The 23,744-nt window shown below is 46.2% G+C and overlaps 1 protein-coding gene across 1 annotated transcript; it reads right to left on the bottom strand.

Annotated features, from left to right (window-relative positions):
* Positions 1 to 12,925: 12,925 nt before the first annotated feature.
* On the bottom strand, positions 12,926 to 15,898 carry LOC307150155 (uncharacterized protein; the record flags this gene model as incomplete). The annotated part of the gene is made up of 1 exon (XM_079857013.1): positions 12,926 to 15,898. One exon carries the CDS (start codon positions 15,896 to 15,898, stop codon positions 12,926 to 12,928), a length of 2,973 nt encoding a protein of 990 aa, XP_079713139.1.
* Between the last annotated feature and the right edge of the window lie 7,846 nt (positions 15,899 to 23,744).

Genomic DNA, 23,744 nt, shown 5'->3' with positions numbered 1-23,744 from the left:
CGTTGAGAATAAAACAACCGTCCCAACTTTTCAAATTCAGGTTCTCCCTCCATGGGGATCATCCATTTCGAAAAGTAAAGCAGATACGGACACTCGGCCCACCGTCTATTCTGGGGCCACCTCGTTTCAAAGGATTATGTAATTTTAAACAAGACTAAACAATTTTAAAATTTATTAATTAATATATTTATATTAAATAATTATGTTTAACCATTACTTATATTCCCACATGTTTTGATCAACATAGATTACTTTTTCATTTGTTTGTGATGAGGTATTCTTTAGAGATTGCACTTACAAAAGAGCAATTTCTTATTAAATAATTTAGACCTCAACATGTATGAAATTATAAAAAAAATTGTCAACACTTTTTTCTTTAAATATTTAGTATGTTTTTATTTTATTTTATTTTTTTTAGATTTAATCATTAGATTATACAATTCAGACCCAGACTCATGAACCTTCTGCAGTTAATCCTGTTCTGAGTGATCAGTCCATGCATTCCCTGGGAATTAAACCCATGACCTTGTTGTTTATATCACTATGCTTAACTGTTCGAGCTACAGGAATGAACTAAAAAAATTGAACACCCATGGGAGATTTTGGGCCGATGTGTTAGACAGCGCTTTCCACCATCATCATCATCATCAAAACAGCAAAATATTGTTTGGACAAATTCCAAATTCCATCCCTCCAGTAGAGTTCCAGAGTCTGTAGAATCAATACTGTGAACTGAAGCAGTTCTGGTGACATGTGGTGGCCTATAGCCCAATTCACACTGCCGGCGACTTTGTCACTGTATGTCGCTGGTCTCTGTACTGTGAAGATGCTTGTGGTGTCCCAGTGCTGTTGCACTAATGTTAGTGGTAGACTGCACATCTGGCCATATCTTCAGAAAATACAATCACAAATGAATGATCTATAAAACTAATATATCATTCTAATTTGACTTAGAAATAATTAGACTTAAAATAATTAAAAGGAGCATTCTGCTATTGGAGAGTGTTGTTATATAATCTACAGCAGTGCTCAGTGCATTAAATCATTAACCAGATAAACGATCGATCAATCAATCAATCACTCATAGGCCCTACTGTTTTTTAAAAATAGTATGTTTTTTAAAATTACTAAAACGTCATCCGAATTTGACAAATAATACATTTTCTTGTCCCTAATAATGAATGAATGAATCCTGTCCTGTCTTGCCTGCACTCGAAATTCGCTGCTCATTTACATAAAGTTGAAATTTCTGAACTTTTGTTGCGTGACTCCTGTCCCTTTACTCCTGCATTCTGTCGCTAGCAGCGGTCACTTTCGCTCGTGTCGCTGAGATTTGAATGATGGGGATCGTGTTGCTTTGTTGCGCCATGTCGCTGGTGGTGTGAATGGGGCTAAAGACATTTAGGTTGTTATTTTTCCTTTAATTTATAGTCCATCTGTGTGAATGATTTAAAAAGTATCTTACATACATCAGGTACGTTTTTTTCTTCTTCTTTTCTTCTTGGCATCACTTCAAGCTGAATCTCTTTTGGGCAGTTTTGTGGACCATATTATGTTACTGCAAGGTCCTGCCACCTCATTCTCCACAGCATACAGTAGGCCTAAGGCAAATTATCAACACCTACTCTACCGAGCTCCAGGCTCAGTCTTTTCTGGAAACTCTTTCATTGCCGGACAACCAGCATCTGCCACACACCCCGTTGGGGGCTTTTAAAATACTGTTTGTTTTCAACCTCCAGAAATTCTCTCACATTACTCTTCTCAGGTCTCTTCACTGACTGCCAATATCTGCAAGAATTCAGTTCGAAACACCATTTTTGGCTCATACTGCTGCCAATACTCCCTCTGCCCCTATTACCTTCATGCCGTCATTGAGCTGTGTGTCTCTCCACATGAAGAGTTCCTGCCTGTTTAGCTCCAAAAACTTCTTTATCCTTGTTTTTGACATTGCATAGTATCAATACATTACAGCTCAAAACTTTTACATTCCCATATTTTCCTGTTTCTTACTGTAAAGCTGCTTTGAAACAATCTGTATTGTATTAAGCAATATATAGATAATGTGATTTGACTTGTTTGGAAGGACATACTGTAGAGTTGCTTTATAGCTGAATTTAATTTGTATCATAATTGATGAACTTTGCAACATTACCACTGTTATGGAAATTAATTGAATCAACGTTGAACTTACTTGAGCTGAATAATGAAACAATTGCCTTCTGTAGAAATGTTTATAGATGAATTGAACTCATTTCATAATCAATAATTCAACATTGACTCTGTTATTGAACTGAATCAACATTGAACTGACTTGAGCTGAATAATGAAACGGGTTGTCTTCTGTAGAGCTGCTTTACTGTATATAACTGACGAACTTTTCAACATTAACATGTTATTTTCCTATTTATTACTCCAAAGCTGCTTTGAAACAATCCATATTGTATAAAGCAATGTGTATAAATATGACTTGACTTGTTTGGATACAATTCTGCCTCCAGTGCAGACAAATAACTGTATTTTGTACCATTCTAATAAAAAGCCTCAAAATTATTCATGGCATCACAAGATTCAAAGCGATGAGAGAATATAAAAATTGTACACCACAGAAGCTTAAATGAAAAAATGATGTGTAGCAATGCAACACTGTAACTTCAGACAGATATTCAGCACTGAACTGATTCATGTTCCTTTGACCATTGCTGACTCGCGCCTCCTACAAGCTCTGAAAACAAATGGCCCTCCTGTAAACAGGCTGTTTGTAGATACGGCCAAGCCTGAACACAAGATGTCCTGGGGAATTTGGGGAGCAAGGGATGTTGATAGGTCATGAGAGAGAAAGAGAGAGAGAGAGATTTCAACACAAGATAGAGTGCAGTTCAAGCTCTGTTAAAGTGAAATGAAAAACATTTCCCTCCACTGTCCTCACGTCCACCATCTGACCTCTATGGACACTGGATTTTTTTTTTTGTTTTTTTTTTGCAGGGCTTAGTGAATTGTTAGGAATGGTAGTTGGGGAAATTATAGAGTAAAAATCTATCAGTGTGCAACAACTGACCTTACTGATGGCAAGCGTAATAAATCATGACTTGTGAGTTCTGGGTCCAAAAGCTGCTGACGTGCTTGTACTAGTATGCTGCTAATCTATGAGCATGACAATGAAATATTCCTTACAGGATTAGTTTGGCCAAAAAATGATGTCTCTATTTACACACCCTGATGTCATTAAGTGAAGTTTGCTTAACTTTTCTCTGTGGAAGACAAAAGAAGAGGATGTAAAAATGGCCTTTCCCATAAAATGTCTCTATCTGTCTATCTGGCAGTCAGTCTGTCCGTCCGTCCATCCGTCCGTCCATCCATCCATCCATCAGTAGTGTGAAAATTAAAAATGATCTAAGACTGCATCATCAACAGTCCTGTTTCCATTCATGTAAAATTAAATACCTAACTTGACTAAGTTCCATGAAAGCATATTATAGCCTCCAAAAGCTCCTGTTTGTAAAAAATTTCAGTTCCATAAAAGGGTATATTTCTAAGTGAAACAGGATATTCAAAATAGAAAAAAAGTACAGAAAGAATTGATTGGATCTTGAAAGTGACCATTCCACACCAGAATGGAGCCAGACTAATTATAAATGAATGCCTAAATAGTGATTTGGCTGCATGGCCTGGCTGCAAGTGATGTCAGTGCAAAGTTGTTTCAGTTATTTTTTTTATTTTTATTTTTTTTAAAGGTTATGAGGTGAATTGTTTTTCTTTGGAATAACATGCACCAATGAATCATTCACAATACGACTAGAAACATAACACTGAGAAAATGTTCATTTCATGTTGACATTACAGCATGAATGTTAACCATATGGTTATTCCTATACTTTTAGAAGCCATATGACAGCTTTGCATGAGAAACAGACTGAAATATGCAGGCGAGTGAATGATGAGAGAACTTTTTCTTAACACACTGTCATTTATATATATGTGTAACGGGGTATTTTGCCCGTCGTGTGGGGAAATGGATTATGGCTGCTCTGGAAGTTTGGACAGCGAAAGGATCTTGGTCCTCGCTCCCCAAACGTTTTAGCCTCGTTACACGCTAATGTGTGTATGTGGTTTCTTACTTTATTGTGTGAGAAATCTAAAGATTGACAAGGGTAGGCTTCAGGTACGATAATGTCACACGGTGGCTTCCTGAAGAGAAATTGCATAGGCTATGTTAGATCACAGTGTGTTATGCTCCTCCCTCCCCAGATCTAATAAAGTAAGTGAGACTTCCCCACTCCCTAGCAGCTCTCAATGAAAAGATACACTGTAAATAAGTGCAAAAACAATTAAAACATAATTTATTCTTTTAGATTTCTTTTTCTTATGATTGGTTATGTCTTCTGTCTAAATAAAGAATGAAATAAAATAATTTACAGTCTTTGTGTTGTCTTTTGAATTCACACCAACACTTTCAATACTGAAATTGAAAAACTCTTTTCACTAGTGGTATAACAAATCCCTTATTGAACTTCAAAATTAGATAATTTTCTATGTGTCAAATTGTACACCCATAAATTACCACCTTTTTCAATAGATCACCTTCAAACAGTCACATTTGGAAAACAACAAACAAACATACCATCAAATCTCACCTCTGAATAAGCACTTTTAAATATGTACTCACAGTTCACCGTTTATCAGTTCAGTCACTGAAAAATAAAGGAAAATACCAGTTCGTAGAACGATGAATTAGAGTGCGTTGTCTGGACGTGGGGTGCGTTGCAATAAACGTACTCGGTTACTAATGTAACCTCGGTTCTCTCTAGAAGAGGGAACGAGTATTGCGTAAGGTTAGCTTACGCATCGGGAAAGTCTTCTTTCTTCGAGATCTGAAGCCAAAAAATTATCCTTAATTTTGTATACATTGTCAACGCAGTGCAGCAGCCGACAGACCTAGGCAGGCTGTATAAGCGTGCTCATTGGCTGCTCGGCGGCAACTGCTTAAGCCTATCGGTGAGCGCTCTGAACGCGGCAACCAATGAGGGCGCTTCGCGCCCTCCACACCCTTCTAACCGTCAGAATGGGTGTGGCCAGCGTGTATAAATTCAGCGCTCACAGGCTAAAATTCTGGTTTTCGCAGTCTGAAGCGCAAAAGCTCGTGGCGCGACACGGCAGGTTACGCAATACTCGTTCCCTCTTCTAGAGAGAACCGAGGTTACATTAGTAACCGAGTACGTTCTCTTACGAGAGGTCTCTCGTATTGCGTAAGGTTAGCTTACGCATCGGGAACCCTTTGTCAACGCCGTGTGCGCCGAGCATCCAGCCCATGAATCCCAGGGAAACCGGGGAAAACACTCTGCTGGGAAAAGTGGCCGGTCGGAGAGACGGGCCAGCGCAGTACAGACACTTCATGCAGCGTATGAAATAGAGCGGCGCGGCCGGTCTATAAACATATAACAGTACAAACAGTAGGGCCGGCAGAGCGAGCCCATACAGTACATAAGCACTCATAAGGGTAGGAGAAAAACGACATAGTCGGTCTCACATGAAGGGAAAAAATTCCCGCGCGACAGAGAATAATACGGGCGGCCAGCAACGCGGGCCAGCACCGACAACAGCGCGTAACGGGAAATAGGAAACAGAGCGGATCAGCCGGTCTGAGTCAAACACTTCACCCTGAGTATAGTACCAGAATAGCGCCAGCATATGAACGTAGTCTGCACACGAGAAATGGGCAGAGCATACACGTCACTTATACTGACAGTATTTTTGCCTGTAGGGCAGGAACTTCCAGGTTATAAAACCTCACGAATGTTGACGGGGAGGCCCAGCCCGCCGCCATACAAATATCGTGAATAGAAATTCCGCTGGACCAGGCCCACGACGAGGCCATGCCTCTAGTGGAGTGGGCTCTGATGCCCAGAGGGCACTGCAGGTGTCTGGAGGCATAAGCTGCTGCTATCGCGTCCACTATCCACCTGGACAAGCTCTGCTTCGAGGCGGCGAGACCCTTGGTGCGTCCGCCGAAGGAAACAAAGAGCTGCTCTGAACGCCTGAAAGCGGCGGAGCGCGTGATGTAAACTCTCAGCGCCCGGACAGGGCAAAGGAGGTTATCACTGTCCCCACTATCGGATGCTGGCAGAGCCGAGAGGGAAATAACTTGTGCCCTAAACGGGGTTCCAATCGCTTTGGGGATGTAACCGTGTCTCGGTCTGAGAATGACTTTCGAGTCATTCGGCCCGAACTCAAGACATGCAGGGCTAACAGATAGCGCGTGCAAATCACCCACTCGTTTGACTGAAGACAGAGCTATCAGAAAAACGGTTTTAAGCGACAGATATTTTAGATCCGCGGATTCAAGCGGTTCAAAGGGAAAAGCCTTTAGGGCCGCTAGGACCAAGGACAGATCCCACGAGGGAACCGAGGGGGGCCGCGGGGGGTTCATCCGTCTAGCTCCTCTGAGGAAGCGGATAATGAGCTCATTCCTTCCCATTGCCCGGCCGCGCGTCGTCTCAGCGAACGCTGCAATAGCGGCCACATACACTTTGAGCGTGGAAGGGGATCTGCCCTTTTCCAACAGCTCTTGCAAGAAGGAGAGCACCCGCGGGACCCCGCATGCGCGCGGATCCAAGTTTTTAGTAGCGCACCATTTAGAAAACACCGACCATTTAGACGCGTAGAGCCGTCTCGTAGAGGGGGCTCTCGACTGTGTGATCGTGTTCACGACCCCGTCTGACAGGTCAACGGGTATCCGTTGATCACCCATGCATGCAGCGACCAGCGCTCTGGATGGGGATGCCAGATCGACCCACCGGCTTGGGAGAGGAGATCCTGTCTCACCGGGATCGGCCATGGGGGTGAGTGCGACAGCCTCACTAGCTCTGGGTACCAGGTTTGGTTTTCCCATCGCGGGGCTATAAGCAGCACTGAGTGGTGCGTTTCTCTGATCCTCGAAATGACCTGTGGCAACAGGGAGATCGGAGGAAAAGCGTACAGCGGGAGGCTGGGCCATGTCTGGGACAGCGCGTCCTCGCTCTTCGAATAAAACTTCTGGCATTGAGCATTGTCTTTCGACGCAAAGAGGTCGATTTCCGCTCTGCCGAATAGGCGCCAGAGAAACTGGACTGTCTGGGGGTGCAGAGACCATTCTCCCGGGGGAATGTTGTCCCTGGACAGTCTGTCTGGACCGACATTCAGGTGGCCCGGCACGTGCGCGGCTCTCAGCGAGCGCAGCGAGCGGTAAGCCCACACGAGAAGGCGTTCTGTCAGCCTGCACAGATTCCTGGATCTGACACCGCCCTGTCGGTTCACATAGGATACCACGGCCGTGTTGTCCGAGCGGACTAGCACATGGTGATCCCGTATGAATGGGAGGAAGCGCCTGAGCGCGTTCTCGACCGCCATCATCTCCAAACAGTTTATGTGGAGGCATTTTTCCCGGTCTGACCATAGGCCAAAAGCCGGTTTGCCCTCGAACAGAGCGCCCCAGCCGGAGGTGGAAGCGTCCGTCGAGATAACTTTGCGGTGTGAGATAGCTCCCATTGTCACTCCCCGCTGGTACCAGTCGGCCGCTAACCAGGGCTTCAGAGCTGAAACGCAGCTCTGAGTCACTCTGATGCGAATACCGCCGGAAGCCCATGCTCTGTGAGGCACTCGGGCATTCAGCCAGCGTTGTAGCGGGCGCATTCGTAAAAGACCCAGCCGAAGCGCTGCTGCGGCTGAGGCCATACAACCCAGTAACCTCTGAAATGTTTTGAGAGGTACGGTGCTGCCCGGCCGGAGGGACGCGGCCAGGCGTCGAATGCAGCGCGCGCGCTGTGTCGACAGGCGGGCCGTCATCGCTACAGTGTCCAGATCCAAACCCAGAAAAGAGGTTGATTGACTGGGCACGAGCGAGCTCTTGGTCCAGTTGACCGTAAGCCCCAGGCTGTCCAAATGGCTTAAAAGCACTGTTCTGTGGGCGATGAGTTCGGCCTCTGACTGTGCTAGGATCAGCCAATCGTCCAAGTAGTTCAAAATTCGCATTCCCCGACCCCTCAGGGGAGCGAGAGCCGTGTCCATGCACTTCGTGAATGTGCGAGGTGCCAAAGACAGGCCGAACGGCAGGACGGTGTACTGATATACCTGACCGTCGAAGGCGAATCTCAAGAATGGCCTGTGACGGGGTATTATCTGGATCTGAAAGTACGCGTCTTTTAGATCGAGAGATATAAACCAGTCCCTCGGGCGAATTTGCGCGAGGATTTGTCTGGTTGTGAGCATTTTGAACGGTCTTTTCATAAGAGCCTTGTTCAAACTTCTCAGATCCAGAATCGGTCTGAGAGCTCCGTCCTTCTTGGGAACGAGGAAATAACGGCTGTAAAAGCCCGACTCGCTCATGGAAGGGGAAACTGGTTCTATTGCCCTTTTGCACAGCAGTGTGGCTATTTCTGCTCGAAGTAGATGTGCTACTTCCCCATTCACTCTGGTCTCGATACGCGCTTGAAAGCGCGGAGGGCGGCGAGCGAACTGCAGAGTATAGCCTCGTTTTACTGTGCTCAGCACCCATTCTGACGCGCCTGGAATAGCTTCCCACGCTCTCGCGTGTGCAGCCAGGGGCAGAATGGTCTCTGGGCTCTGATCGCCGCTGATCGCGGGCTCGAGAGCTCGAGACGGAGGGGCGGGCGTGACGCGCGCGCTCTTGGTGCTTAGATACGGCGGGTCGCACACAGCGGTGACTGGCCGTTTTACACACAGCGTCCCGGTGGCTTTTGACGGGGAACATACAGTGTGAAGCACGACGCTCGAAGGCGGCGTGGGGGGCGAAGTAAGAGAGCGGATGTGTGAGCGCGTGGAAGCGGGCACAGCATCCGTGTTTATAACTTGACCGGTTGTGAGGGGTTGTGTAACAGAGCGGGTAGTCAGTAGGTGTGGGCACAGCGGGGTGGACACGTGACCTACTTTTATCACTCGAGCGGCTTGTGCCAGCTTTATGCGAGTGGGCTCTGTGAGAGACACGGAGTTTACAGTGCTTGTGTGCAGAGGTGAACACAGATAAGTGGGCACATTTTCTGCATTTGAAACACTTACAGCGCGAGGCGCGCGACCAGGCATAATACTCTCTTTGAGATTTCTCTGCGTCGCCGTGAAAACGGCGGTTGTGTGCAGGCGAGAGGGTGAATTCACCGGCTCGTTGGCTGCGAAATGAGTGTCTGCAGTAACCGTAGCAACGGGGACTGACAGAACGTGAAGCTTTGACGACGGTCCGGCCGCGGCGGGACCCAGTCGTCGCTTTTCTCCTCGGGCTAGGAGGATTTTGGAGGCTCAGGCTTCACCGCGATCCTCTGCCGGGGTCCCCGGGGAGGCGGCGGTCTGACGCGGCTGGTCGAGCGAGAGCGAGGGCGGCCGCCCTGTCGTCGCTGCGAGGACGGAGGTCGAGCTGGGCGCTGGGCAGAGCTATGTGCAGGCTGGTCCGAAGGACGGCGTGCAGCAGGTCTGGAGCGTCGAGGCAGAAACAAATTCATTGCCTGTGTAGTTTTTTGAACCTCCGAAAAACGGTCGACGATCCCGCTAACCGCTGGGCCGAACAGGCCGGTGGGGGAGAGGGGGGCGTTGAGAAACACCGCGCGCTCAGACTCCCTCATGTCCGCGAGCGTGAGCCAGAGATGCCTCTCAGTAACTGACAGAGAGGCCATGCACCTTCCAATGGCCTGGGCAGCGGATTTCGTGGCGCGAAGGGAAAGGTCCGTCGCGCTCCTCAAATCCGTGATGGAAGCAGGCTCCGAGCGCTTCTCGTCCAGATCACGGAGGAGGTTAGCCTGGAGAATCTGCAGTACTGCCATAGAGTGGAGTGCTGATGCGGCCTGCCCCGCGGCGGCGAAAGCGCGGCCGACGAGGGCTGAAGTGGTCCTGCATGCTTTGGACGGGAGGGCAGCCTTTGAGCGCCAACGAGAGGGCGGGCAAAGGTGCGCTGCGACCGCCTCCTCCACAGGGGGGATGGAATTATACCCCTTCTCAGCGGCGCCGTCAACCTGTGAGAGCGTCGATGAGGCGTGTGAAGATACTCTCGCGGAGAATGGAGCATTCCACGATTTAGAGAGCTCGCTGTGAAGCTCAGGCAGGAAGGGTGCTTTTCTGGACGCCAGCTGTCGGCGGCGTTGGTGAAGGAAGCAGCCGTCGAGTCTGTTCGGGGCTGGCTCTTCCGGGGAAGACCAGTCAAGGCCCAGCTGTTCGACAGCACGCGTGAGGAGGCGTAAAAGTTCCGCGTCCTCGCCCGCTCGAGATCGGCCTGAATCCTGGACTGAAGAGGAGGCGGTAGACCATTCCTCGCTGTCAGAAGCCAGGAGAGAACAGGTATCCGCGGCGCGTTCACCAGGCTCATCCGCCTCATCCCCTGAAGCGGCGGCGGCCGGAGGCTGCGCGGCCGTGAGGGGGGGCGGGGAAGGCGAAGGAGAAGCTCGAGGGAAAGGCTCCGGCGAGCTTCTGTACGCCTGGTTGGTCTCCGGTGGTCGCTGTGAGCGGCGCTTTTTCTTGCGCGGCCCAGCAGGGACGGGCGGGGAGACATGTAGGTCGAAAACTCCAAGCCGAGCCCGCAGGGTCGACATTGGAAGTTCCTCGCACTCGGGGCAGCCGCCCGTAGAGAGTGCGGTGGCGGCGTGATCGCGGCCCAGGCAGAGAGCGCAGATGAGATGGCGGTCTCCGTCGCTGAGCGGGGCGTGGCACGAGCCGCATGGAAAACGGGGCATTTTTAGAAAAACGCCCCGCGCTCTTTTAGAAGGAGAGGGTGTGATGCAGTAGGCAAACACACAGCAGTGAAAAGGATATGACGCCGGATAGCGTAGCAGGCACGGAAGGCTGAAGGCGGCGAAGGCGGCCGGCTTCTTCAGGCGCTGTCCTAGGCTTGCTGGTCGCTGGTTTCAACGGCGGCGGCTTCTCCAGATCCAGCGATGCGAAGTGCTTCGCTGAAGACAAGAAAATCAGAATTTTAGCCTGTGAGCGCTGAATTTATACACGCTGGCCACACCCATTCTGACGGTTAGAAGGGTGTGGAGGGCGCGAAGCGCCCTCATTGGTTGCCGCGTTCAGAGCGCTCACCGATAGGCTTAAGCAGTTGCCGCCGAGCAGCCAATGAGCACGCTTATACAGCCTGCCTAGGTCTGTCGGCTGCTGCACTGCGTTGACAATGTATACAAAATTAAGGATAATTTTTTGGCTTCAGATCTCGAAGAAAGAAGACTTTCCCGATGCGTAAGCTAACCTTACGCAATACGAGAGACCTCTCGTAAGAGAACTGAAGATCCCGTATTGAAGTGTGCAAGTTCAAAAATACACTCAACTTTGTCTCAACCGTTTCACAGATAAACTGTCTCAAAAAGAAAATTAACTTGCAGATGAATCAAACTGAGATGTCACTTGAATGGCAGGGTAATCTTCACTCTTGAATCAGCGGAAAAGTTATGTCTCTTCATTAAGTGCGTACTGCGTACTAGCTACAGCGCTCTCAATCTCACGTGCTCTGACTCGTGCGGTAAACTCAATTACACGTGAACAGTCCCACTGAGCTATTAACTCGACGACACTTTTCGATCAAAACACGAGAAGTGCAAAAAAACTGCAAAAAGACATGCAACAAGTCTCTGGATGGCAAAAATCAAACGGGGTTTGCACTTTAAACGTACTCACAGCTTCCGTGGTCTTCACAATATGTCACTGCGTCATTCTCACAGCCAACACATAGCCTACCACTGGAACAAAACTGTCTTCTGCAGAATCAAACGTGGGTTACTGTTCACACTTTTACTTAGTGCTGTCGTTCTTTACTCTACTTAAGCCTCGATAATCTTTAATTGAAACAACTTTATCGAACAAGCTTCACAATCGCGACACTGCACTCTCTTCTGTGTCCATCACACCCTCATAACATGCGCTCTTCTTCGTCTCTCTCCGCTGCATTCACAGCACGCGCAAAAAGTAGACCGCTCGCCAAAATAAAAGTCCCCTAAAAAAAATATATAATCTCCTTTCAAAATAATATACCCGTTACATTCCCCCCTGCTAAACCCTGCCACTCCATTGACATCTCTGGCAGATTCATCTCTGAAACACAAAACAGCATGTTAGAAAAACATGACATATAACTTCATATACTTCCCAAAGTTACAGAAGACTCTGAACTCTTATTTTACAATATAGTCACTTCTATACTTCACAGGTAAGATACCCTTGTTTTTCCTCTGAGAGCGTCTAAGCTCAGGAATACTTTCTCTTACAGCTTCTGAAACATTAACATCATCTGAGTCATCTTGTACCCTCAACTCTGATTCAGCTATCACATTCTGATTCTCATCACTGTCACCCTGTCCTACTTCCTGTGACTCCCCTTGATCCACCCTTGTGTGTGCATGGTAAGTGGAGTGTTGTGCAGTTTCTGGAAAGCAGACAATGTCCGACATGTCTGTGTTTGACTCAGGCTTGTCTCTGATACCGTGCCGGTGTGCACGCGGTGTTGTGGATGACGGGAATGAACAGTGCCGAAGCTGATCTCTGTGTACAACCTTTGTAAGACCCCCCTGCTCTGGTTTGATCGTAAACACAGGTATGTCTGAATGGTTTTGCTTTAACACTATGTATGGTGTGTCTTCCCATTTATCCTGAATTTTATTTCTGCCCCTGTATTTGTGATTACGCAGAAGCACTCGATCTCCAGGCCTCACAAGAGCTCCAAATGACTTGCGGTCATAAATTCTCTTTCTCTTTCTGGAAGCCTCTTGAGATGTTGCGTTTGCAATCTCCACTGCCGTCTTCAACCTTGCATGATGACCTTTCACCCACTCATCCAGGTTATCAACCTCATCCTCTTCTAGGTCCTTTTCCCCAAGGACATCCATTGGTAAACGTGCATCTCTTCCGAACATTAGATAGAACGGGGAATAACCAGTGGATGAATGCACATTGCTGTTGTAAGCCATTACCAGCTCTGGAAGGTGAGTCTGGAAGACTCTCTCTTTTTCTCTGGTGGCAAGGTTCTTAACAAATCATGCATGGTACGGTTGAATCTCTCACATTGAGAGTTCCCCTGTGGATGGTATGGGGTGGTACGGCTTTTTCCTATACCATAGACTTTGCAAAGCTCCTTGATCACGTTGGCCTCAAAACACCTGCCCTGGTCCGAGTGCAAGCGAGCCGGACAGCCGTAATAAACAAACCAGTGCTTAAGCAGCGCTTTTGCTGTTGTGTTTGCAGTCTGATTCTTTGTAGGAACAGCAACTGTGAATCTGGTGAACATATCGGTAAGAACAAGCACGTTTTCATACCCTCCAGAAGACTGCTCAAGCTGCGTATAATCCATGGCTAGGACCTCTAATGGAGCTGAAACATTACTGCAGGTCATAGGAGCTTGAAGTCTGGGAAAAACATCTTTGGCTAGTGTACATCTCTTGCACTGCTTGATCCAGCATGGAACATCTGCAGACATTGTAGGCCAGTAATAACTTCTGCTCATCCGAGTTACTGTACTTCTCGCTCCAAAATGACCTCCGTGTTCATGTTGTCCCTCATACACTTCACGCTGTAAAGGCTCAGGAACAACCATCTGCCAGATCTCCTCTCCATCCCTTGGGTCCAAGATGCGTCTGAACAGCACTCCCTGACGCAGCTTAAGACGGTCAAATTCTTTGGCAAGCTTCTTCAGTTTTGGCTCCATATCTCTGTGATCCATTCTACTTGGTCTCTTGTTCTCAGATACTGCTTTATAAATGGGGCCGATCACAGGATCGTTCCTCTGTTGCTTTCTTATCTCGCTCCAACTATACCCATTTATTTCTCCTCTTATTGATGCCTGCACCGTGGCTTTACCGTCAGGTTGCTCTTGGTCGATCCTTTTGCCTGGCCACAAGCATGCTCTCACTTCATCAGCTCCTAGCCGAATAAAATCCTTCCCATCATCATCCTTCTCTGGTTCCTCCTTGGAGGGAATCCTTGACAGGGCATCGGCATTTGTGTTGTGTCGGCCAGGTTTGTAGCATACTTCAAAGTCGTACTCGGCCAACTGCGCTACCCAGCGCTGCTCAACTGCGCCAAGGTTAGCTGAGTAGAGGTACCTTAGTGGGTTATGGTCAGTAATCACCGTAAACTTTGAATACATAAGGTATTCTATAAATTTTTCAGTGATCGCCCACTTTAATGCGAGCAGTTCCAATTTGAATGCACTATAGTTTTTGTCATTCTTTTCAGAACCTCTTAGCCCTCTGCTTGCATATGCCACAACACGCTCAATCCCTTCCTGTTTCTGGCTGAGGACTGCTCCCAGTCCATGAAGACTTCCATCTGTGGTGAGTATAAAAGGTTCACTGAAGTCGGGATATGCCAGAACTGGTGGTGACGTCAAACATCCTTTCAACTCATCCAATGCAGACTGACATTCTTGGCTCCAAGTAAACGTTCCTGGGTTCTTGCTTGTCTTTCTTCCACTTACCAGTGCATGCAGTGGTTTGGCAATTTGAGCAAACCTTGGGACAAATCTTCGGTAATAGCTCATAAAACCAAGCACTTGCCTGACCTCTCTCACATTTTTAGGAACTGGCCACATATCCAGGGCTTTAACTTTCTCATCATTCACTTTTATGCCCTCTGCAGAGATCTGGTGTCCTAAAAACTTTACTTCGGGCTTTAGAAGAAAGCACTTGCTTGGCTTCAACTTCAGACCATATTGTCTTAGCCGGTTAAAGACAAGTTCTAACCTCTCACAGTGGCTTTCAAAATCTCTGGAGAAGATAATGACATCATCTAGATAGACAAGAAGAACGTCAAAGGCCAAGTCACCAAGCACCACACCCATAAGGCGCTGAAAAGTGGCCGAAGCGTTGCACAGCCCGAACAGCATCCTGGTCCACTCAAACAGCCCAAATGGAGTGGTGACGGCTGTCTTCTCCTGATCCTTCTCACTCACAGCCACCTGGAAATACCCAGCAGTCAAATCCAGTGTAGAGAACAGCTTGGCGTTGCCCGACGCATCCAAGGACTCATCCACCCGCGGAAGCGGATATGCATCCTTATATGTTACTTCGTTTAGTTTTCGATAATCGCAGCAGAAACGCACACTGCCATCTTTCTTCATAACAATAACTGCGGGTGATGCCCAGGGGCTACTGCTTTCTTTAAGGACTCCCTGGGACACCAGACCCTGGACATGCCTTTTGACCTCTTGGAATATTTGCGGTGGTACTCTACGATGTCGCTGCTTTATCGGTGGCGCTTCACCTGTCGGAATATTGTGCAACACAGCCGTGGTGTAGCCATAATCTTGGTCATCCTTGGAGAAAACATCTCTGTGCTTTGATAGCAACTCAATGAGCCTTTCACATTGTTCTGGTGTGAGTCCTTCATAGTTCACTTCAACAGGAACTGGTAGCGGCGTGAGTGAGTTTTTATCAGCTTGAACTTTGTCTTGCACCAACTCTTTGACATGAAGTACTCCATCATCTTCTTCAAATTTAAGCACGTCCTTTGTGATTACTTCCTTTGGCTTATAAACAGAAGCAACTCTGGATCTGGGAACAAGTCTAACAGCCTTTCCACTCAAGTTCACTACACGCACAGGGACCTTTCCATCCTCTGTTTTAGCAAGAACGTGAGCCACTAAGAGTCCGTTTGGCAAACTTGCTCCAGCGACTGGCTCAACTAGCACATGACTATTCACCCTAGGCGACACTCCACAGCGGCCTTCCAGCACCTTCTCACAGCAAGGAGGAATAGTGACAGCTTGTCTTCCGGCAATCTTGACATACCCAATCCTTCCATCAGACCCTAGATGTCCTGCTTCTTTCTCAACTTTAGCAAGCACTCTCCGGACCTGGGCTTCATCTCGCCCATTATACTTGTCAATCTTCTCCATCCCCTCAGCTGAGATAAACAAGGACTGAACTTCACTGAGTACATTCATCCCGATGATCCCAGACACCCCTTTCATTTCCTTCACATCAGGACTTGTGTCAGTCAGAACGAATATACACTTTCCCAGGAAATACTTTTCCCAGACATTCTACATCAGCCTGCAAGCATCCCAAGACAGGAATGTCCAGTCCATTGGCTGCTGTAAGCTTAACCCAGCACGCAGAGGATAACTTCAACTTCTGCTCCCCAAAGTGCTGTCTGAAGTGTGACTCGGATATGGTGGACACCTCTGACCCTGTATCTAAGAGGCACTTGGTTTTGACACCTGCTATCTTCACCTCGATGGCCAAGCAATCCCCAAAAGCACTGTCCTTCAGTTTTTTAGCAGTCTCGTCAGCCAACCATTCCGCTGTGTGGCATCTAATCAATGACGGCCCTGGGCCTTTCTGCACTGCACCTCCAGTTTCTGTCTCGGTAGCCTCAACTGACTCCACTTTATGCTGTGGTGGAACTGGTCCCCTTCTTAACTGGCCACCTTGCGGACAATAGCGACTGGTATGTCCGGGTTCACCACATGAATAACAAATATAACGTCCTTCACTGTCTTTTAAAGGTTGACTCTTTGGACGGCTTTGTTGTGGTTTATTTCTCTCTTTCCCATAGACTGCTTGATATAGTTCCTCTTGACGAGCAGCTATTTTCTGGATCGCCTCATGCAGTTTCTCCAATGACAGAGCAGAAGGAGCATCCTGTGCTGCAGCAGCATTCACTACCCCTCTGGCACGGGTACTGGGCCTGGCATTACTAGAAGGCTGTGCTTCCTCCTCTTCTGACCAGGTAATTGCCGCTTGCATCAACTCCACGAAACTCAGTTCAGGCTCAGCCTTAATTCTGCGCTTCATCTCTCGACGCAAGAAGTCATCTTTTAGGCCTAACACCAGTTGCTCTTTCAGAACATTTTCAGCATCTGCCACTCTAGCTGGCTCTCGGCGCTGAACACGATTAAGTCTTTCCCGAAGGTCATAAGCATAGGAGCGTATTGTTTCTCCTGCATTCTGAGCACGGTCATAGAAGTCTTTCAGCCTTGTACCAATGGGCACTTTATCTCCATAGGTGTCAAGGAGAACGGTGAAGATGTTGTCAACAGACTTTGTCAACAGATGGGACTCTTTCCCATCCATCATGAACTTCACTGTGGCTTTGGCCTCATCCTTTAGGTGCTGTTTCACCAGCTCTACCCGATCCTCAGTGGGCACTCTCATGACTTGAAATGCAGACTTCATCGATGCTACCCATTCTTCAACACTCAGCTCTCCTGGTTTTGCCATGCAACCAGTGAAATCAGGGAGCTTCCGGTCTCGAGGGATATAAATGGCAGCTGGGGTCGTTTGTGCAGAGGTTTGGCTCTCAATTACCACCTTTGCTAAGGATAGGGCTTCTCTCTGCTCTGCCCTGGCTTGGTCAAGTGCCCCTGCCTGCTCAGCAAACCTCCTCTGCATCTCTGCCATCTCTCTTTTTAGTTCCTCCAGTTCAGACATCTTCTTACTAGACAAAAACTACTTATGGGCCTGGAGACGTGTGACTACTTAACCCTCTGGGGACCACAAACGCGCCCGCGCGTTTTGCTCGTTTTTTTTTTTTAGCAATGAAAATAAACACTAAATGCTCTGTTAATTTTGATCTTTCATTTTCGTGTAATACATCAATCGATCCTGTTCAGTTTCTATTTTTTTTCTGTATACTCACAATAAAAATAAAGTGTTTTGCTTTTTGACAAATAAAGAAAAATTAACATGATGCGATTTCTGCCTTCTCTCTGTCAGTAAACTCCCATTTGAAACGCGTTCGAAAATGATCTATAACTCCGCGAAAATTCAGTCAAACAGGCAAACAGACCCACGGGCATAAAGCTTGAGATCGCATCTTTTAAATGAAGTCATTTATATAAAAAACAAATATTATCAGCTTCTGTAATCTGTATAAAAAGAGAGCGACTCCTGTCGAGCTCATTACGAGCTAATTCACTGTAATGTGACCACTCCCCGGAGAGCGCGTGCTATTCAAACGCAAATTCTGAGAACTATTTCAGAGCTGTGAAACGCCCACATCAGCTGTAAACAAAGCGTGTCGCGACTCCTCGCGAGTGAGACATTATAGCCTACCTTATGGAGAAAAGATTCTTCAGAACAGTGCTGATGAGGAGCAATATCTCCTGAAATGAGGAGCAGATTCCGCTGAGGAGTGAGGTAGGCTGTTTTCTTTTCTCACGTGTGGAATAACGTTATGGAAAAACGTTAGTGTAGGCCTATGTAAACCGCAAAAAGATGAATCCCATTTCTATAATATGACTCGCCTTTCTGTGAGATGAATGAAGGGGACATATTTGTAAAGACTGTTTAGCCTAAATATGAATCGCGCGTCTGTGTGTGAAAGAATAAACTGCTTTGCTATAGCCTACTGAGATGAGTAAAAATCGACTGGAATATGTTGAAATAAAATGTATTTGTATAAGCAACATATTAAACTGCAAAAAAATACTATTTTTGTCAAAAATAAATTCATAGACTAAGATGTTAGATGTTCCAATGTTGGCTATATTCAAACTAATGAATACATATGATAAAATGTAGGCCTATAATCTTTTTTTTTTTTTTTACAAAGAAAGAGTACACTTGAAATATTGTTGAAATTGTAATTATTGTTGTAATTGTAACATTTTTAATAAAATAGCAAAACATATTTACAAGAGAGATGTAAGCGAAATCTTAAATGGTCAATATAAGTCTTCTTCTAAATACATCTTTTGTCCTTGCATTGTGGCTCAGTCAGTGTCACACCTGAATGAATGGCTAATTATGCAGAGTGGGTGGGACATTGTAATCTAAGGTGTAAACTGCTCCTCCCCCTCGCATATTGGCTTTCCAAGCAAAACCTGTTTTACACCATTTAAATCAATGTATTTTTTTTTGTGAACGATAAAGCAAGACTATTTTCACATCATTTTGAAGCTAGAACTCAAAGGGACAACATCCATTAGTCAAAAGTCTTGTGGACACATATTTAATATGTGTTTTGTGGTCTTAATTCAGCAACTTTCATTTTAATTTTTTCCAATAACCACGCATAAACATTATTCTCTTAAAAATACAAACATCTACATACACGTTGCTCGCATATTATGGTAGCCCTGTTTGTGCTATATAGAGTGAATTTACACCTTTGCCATTAACATGTTTATAAATAACTGAAAAAAGCACAAATGTCAAGGCATGTCAGAACATCTCAAGGACCCCAAAAACAGCTTGGTCCCCAGAGGGTTAAATGTGCCTAATTCGATCCTGTTCGTGACGCCACTTTTGTAACGGGGTATTTTGCCCGTCGTGTGGGGAAATGGATTATGGCTGCTCTGGAAGTTTGGACAGCGAAAGGATCTTGGTCCTCGCTCCCCAAACGTTTTAGCCTCGTTACACGCTAATGTGTGTATGTGGTTTCTTACTTTATTGTGTGAGAAATCTAAAGATTGACAAGGGTAGGCTTCAGGTACGATAATGTCACACGGTGGCTTCCTGAAGAGAAATTGCATATGTTAGATCACAGTGTGTTATGCTCCTCCCTCCCCAGATCTAATAAAGTAAGTGAGACTTCCCCACTCCCTAGCAGCTCTCAATGAAAAGATACACTGTAAATAAGTGCAAAAACAATTAAAACATAATTTATTCTTTTAGATTTCTTTTTCTTATGATTGGTTATGTCTTCTGTCTAAATAAAGAATGAAATAAAATAATTTACAGTCTTTGTGTTGTCTTTTGAATTCACACCAACACTTTCAATACTGAAATTGAAAAACTCTTTTCACTAGTGGTATAACAAATCCCTTATTGAACTTCAAAATTAGATAATTTTCAATGTGTCAAATTGTACACCCATAAATTACCACCTTTTTCAATAGATCACCTTCAAACAGTCACATTTGGAAAACAACAAACAAACATACCATCAAATCTCACCTCTGAATAAGCACTTTTAAATATGTACTCACACTTCACCGTTTATCAGTTCAGTCACTGAAAAATAAAGGAAAATACCAGTTCGTAGAACGATGAATTAGAGTGCGTTGTCTGGACGTGGGGTGCGTTGCAATAAACTGAAGATCCCGTATTGAAGTGTGCAAGTTCAAAAATACACTCAACTTTGTCTCAACCGTTTCACAGATAAACTGTCTCAAAAAGAAAATTAACTTGCAGATGAATCAAACTGAGATGTCACTTGAATGGCAGGGTAATCTTCACTCTTGAATCAGCGGAAAAGTTATGTCTCTTCATTAAGTGCGTACTGCGTACTAGCTACTACAGCGCTCTCAATCTCGCGTGCTCTGACTCGTGCGGTAAACTCAATTACACGTGAACAGTCCCACTGAGCTATTAACTCGACGACACTTTTCGATCAAAACACGAGAAGTGCAAAAAAACTGCAAAAAGACATGCAACAAGTCTCTGGATGGCAAAAATCAAACGGGGTTTGCACTTTAAACGTACTCACAGCTTCCGTGGTCTTCACAATATGTCACTGCGTCATTCTCACAGCCAACACATACCACTGGAACAAAACTGTCTTCTGCAGAATCAAACGTGGGTCATTGTTCACACTTTTACTTAGTGCTGTCGTTCTTTACTCTACTTAAGCCTCGATAATCTTTAATTGAAACAACTTTATCGAACAAGCTTCACAATCGCGACACTGCACTCTCTTCTGTGTCCATCACACCCTCATAACATGCGCTCTTCTTCGTCTCTCTCCGCTGCATTCACAGCACGCGCAAAAAGTAGACCGCTCGCCAAAATAAAAGTCCCCTAAAAAAATATATATATATAATCTCCTTTCAAAATAATATACCCGTTACATATGTTTGGAATAAGATTTCTTATGCTCACCAAAGCTGCATTCATTTGATCAATAAAAACGTCTCGGTTACGTATGTAACCCTCGTTCCCTGAGTAGGGAACGGAGACGTTACGTCGGATGACGACGAATGGGGTTTCGCTTAGAAAGCCTCTCACCTTCGAGTATACAAAATGAGCCAATGGCAAGAAAATGCCATGGGTCTGCGGAATTTGCATAGCGTAAGTCCGCCCCACGTCGTGGGTATATAACGTTAGCCTCATAGCATAATTGCCTATAAGTCTTTTTTTTTTTTTAAATAGAACGTAGGCAATTATGCTATGAGGCTAACGATAAGGAAGTACGATGGCAACATGCAGATATGTTTCTTCGCTGAGGAACCGAGACTGAACTCCGGCATTCCAGCGGTACAGCGGAAGTGGCAGGAAGACGTAACGTCTCCGTTCCCTACTCAGGGAACGAGGGTTACATACGTAACCGAGACATTCCCTTTCGTGGTCACTCCGAGTTACGTCGGAAGATGACGAATGGGGTCCCCAGTCTAATCAAGCCACCTCGGCTGTCTTCCAGTGCCCTGCGTAAGTCTGAGTTCCCTATCGTGAGACTAGCACGGACGAAGGAGTCCTACTTAACACAGGAATACCAAGGTACACTGGGAAGCATATCTCAGTGGAAATATGCAATTATGCCCAACCCGAAGGGGGGGGGGGGGGGGGGGGACTTGGAATACACATATGACCCCGAGGTGCTGCATATGGAGTATCACTGGGATGTCCAGCCGCAGGTGGAATATTTCAACCCCAGGGGTGGCAAGGTGGCTTGCCAAGGGAAAGACACATGCTCAGAGAGGCTTACAGTGGAAATACACATGTGGGGGTCGCCCAGAGGGGGAACCATGCACATGGAGGCACCTAGCCATGCGCGAAAGCTGCCGGAGGCATAACTGGCGTTGACGTCGACAGTGCTGGAGGAGACTCAGGGCTTATTAGGCTCACCTGAGGAAAATATCGCACGTATCCCGTCCGTGGAGAGGAATGGCGAGCAAGCGAAGACACCTGAGCAGAATCTAGTACCGGCTAGTTGAAGCGAGTACATAAGAAGAAACTGGCTCCACTCGGAGATTACAGAATCTCGTGAATGTGTTAGGTGTCGCCCAAGAGGATGACACACTCCGAATGGAGTGGGCCGTCACACCAAGGGGGCATGGTCGACCTTGCTGCTGGTATGCCAAAGCAATGGCGTCCACTATCCAGTGAGACAACATTTGCTTGGAGAGAGCCTTTCCCTTCAGTTTCCCACCATAACAGACAAAGAGCTGGTCTGAGGTCCTGAAACACTGCGTTCTGTCTACAGAAGCACGGAGGGCGTGTACTGGACAGAGCAGTGCCAAGGCTGGGTCTGCCTCCTCCAAGGGCAGCGCTTGCAGGTTCACCACCTGGTCTCGAAAGGGTGTGGTGGGAACCTTGGACACATATCCAGGCCGTGGTCTCAGGATCACGTGAGAGTTAGCCGGCCCGAATTCCAGGCACGCTTCGTCAACCGAAAATGCCTGCAGGTCCCCTACCCTCTTGATGGAGGTCAATGCAACCAGGAGCGCTGTCTTAATTGACAGGAACTTAAGCTCCACTGATTGCAGAGTCTCAAAGGGAGCATTCTGCAGGGCAGTTAAAACCACTGAGAGGTCCCAAGAGGGTACGAGGGGAGGACGAGGAGGATTCGGTCTCCTCGCTCCCCTCAGGAACCTGACGATCAGGTCGTGCTTTCCCAGAGACTAACCGTCAACTGCATCGTGATGTGCGGCAATGGCGGCAACATACACTTTCAGGTTGGAGGGAGACAGCCTTCACTCCAACCCTTCTTGCAGGAAGGAAAGTACGACACTGATCGGGCATTTCGTGGGTTCTTGATGTTTAGAAGAACACCAGTTGACGAAGAGTTTCCACTTCACATAGGCATGTCTCGTGGACGATGCTCTAGCGCAGGGGTCGGCAATTAACTTTGGCCGCGGGCCAATTTTTCTTTTAGCCAGTAGATGGCGGGCCAGCTACACGGAGTAGCCCATATGGGTACAAATTAAATACTCTTAACTATTAATTATTATACTCTTAACGTCTACATTGCATATCAATTAAATCATTTTAAACAGATCAAGTAGCCTACTATTGTGTTAACATATTACAGCTATTTTAATAAAGGTGTGAATAGCAATGCCTAATTTGCTTACAGTCCGACTTTTGAACTTTATTCCTTTTTTATTATTATTATTTATTCGGGACACATACATACACACCTATGGTTTAAGGAGGTCTGCGCGGGACTGTTTTTTTTTTCTCTTCTTTTCGTCCCGCTCCCACAAGGTTCAATTCAGCAATTAAAATACACTCTGTGTTCACCCGCATTATTTCCCGACCTGACGAGTCCGCAAAATTTAGATCTAGTTTCCAGAATCTCACATTCAAATGTCTCTAACGGAAATTTGAGAGATTAAGTAGCAGCCTATAACAATTATAAATGCTTTGTGTTCGTGTCAACATAAAATATTATTTTAACATTGTAGGCTACTGTCAGCAGAGAAAAAAATTTCACAGAAAAAAATAATGAAATATAAATAACATAAATTAAATAGGACAAAGCCTATCACTCAAATTGTTAAGCAACATAAACGAAAACCATATTGCCCTACTGACAAATGAAGCATGCTATTTTCTGCCAACTATTTCAAACATCCTTGCAAAAAAATAATGTTGTTTATTATTTATTAACAATGGTTTCAGTAGGCTACCAAACAGCCTGGTGGTCAGAATGAAGTGCGGATACGCTGTCAAAAGATGTCGGGAGTGGGCTATTGTCAGTCAGACCGCCCGCTCCGTCCAAAGTATAGGTAGGCTACAGAGTTCCGACCGCTACTGTCTTTATATTTTAAAATTGAATCCCGCGCCGCATGATTCATGCGCGTTTTACACAGTATGCGGCGGTGAAATCGCCGCGCGGCTACG

The sequence above is a fragment of the Squalius cephalus genome (assembly GCF_949319135.1).
Source record: "Squalius cephalus genome assembly, chromosome: 22".
In the NCBI taxonomy this organism is placed as follows: domain Eukaryota; kingdom Metazoa; phylum Chordata; class Actinopteri; order Cypriniformes; family Leuciscidae; genus Squalius; species Squalius cephalus.
The sequence above is the reverse complement of the archived record's forward strand: the minus strand, read 5'-3'. Positions and strand labels throughout refer to the sequence as shown.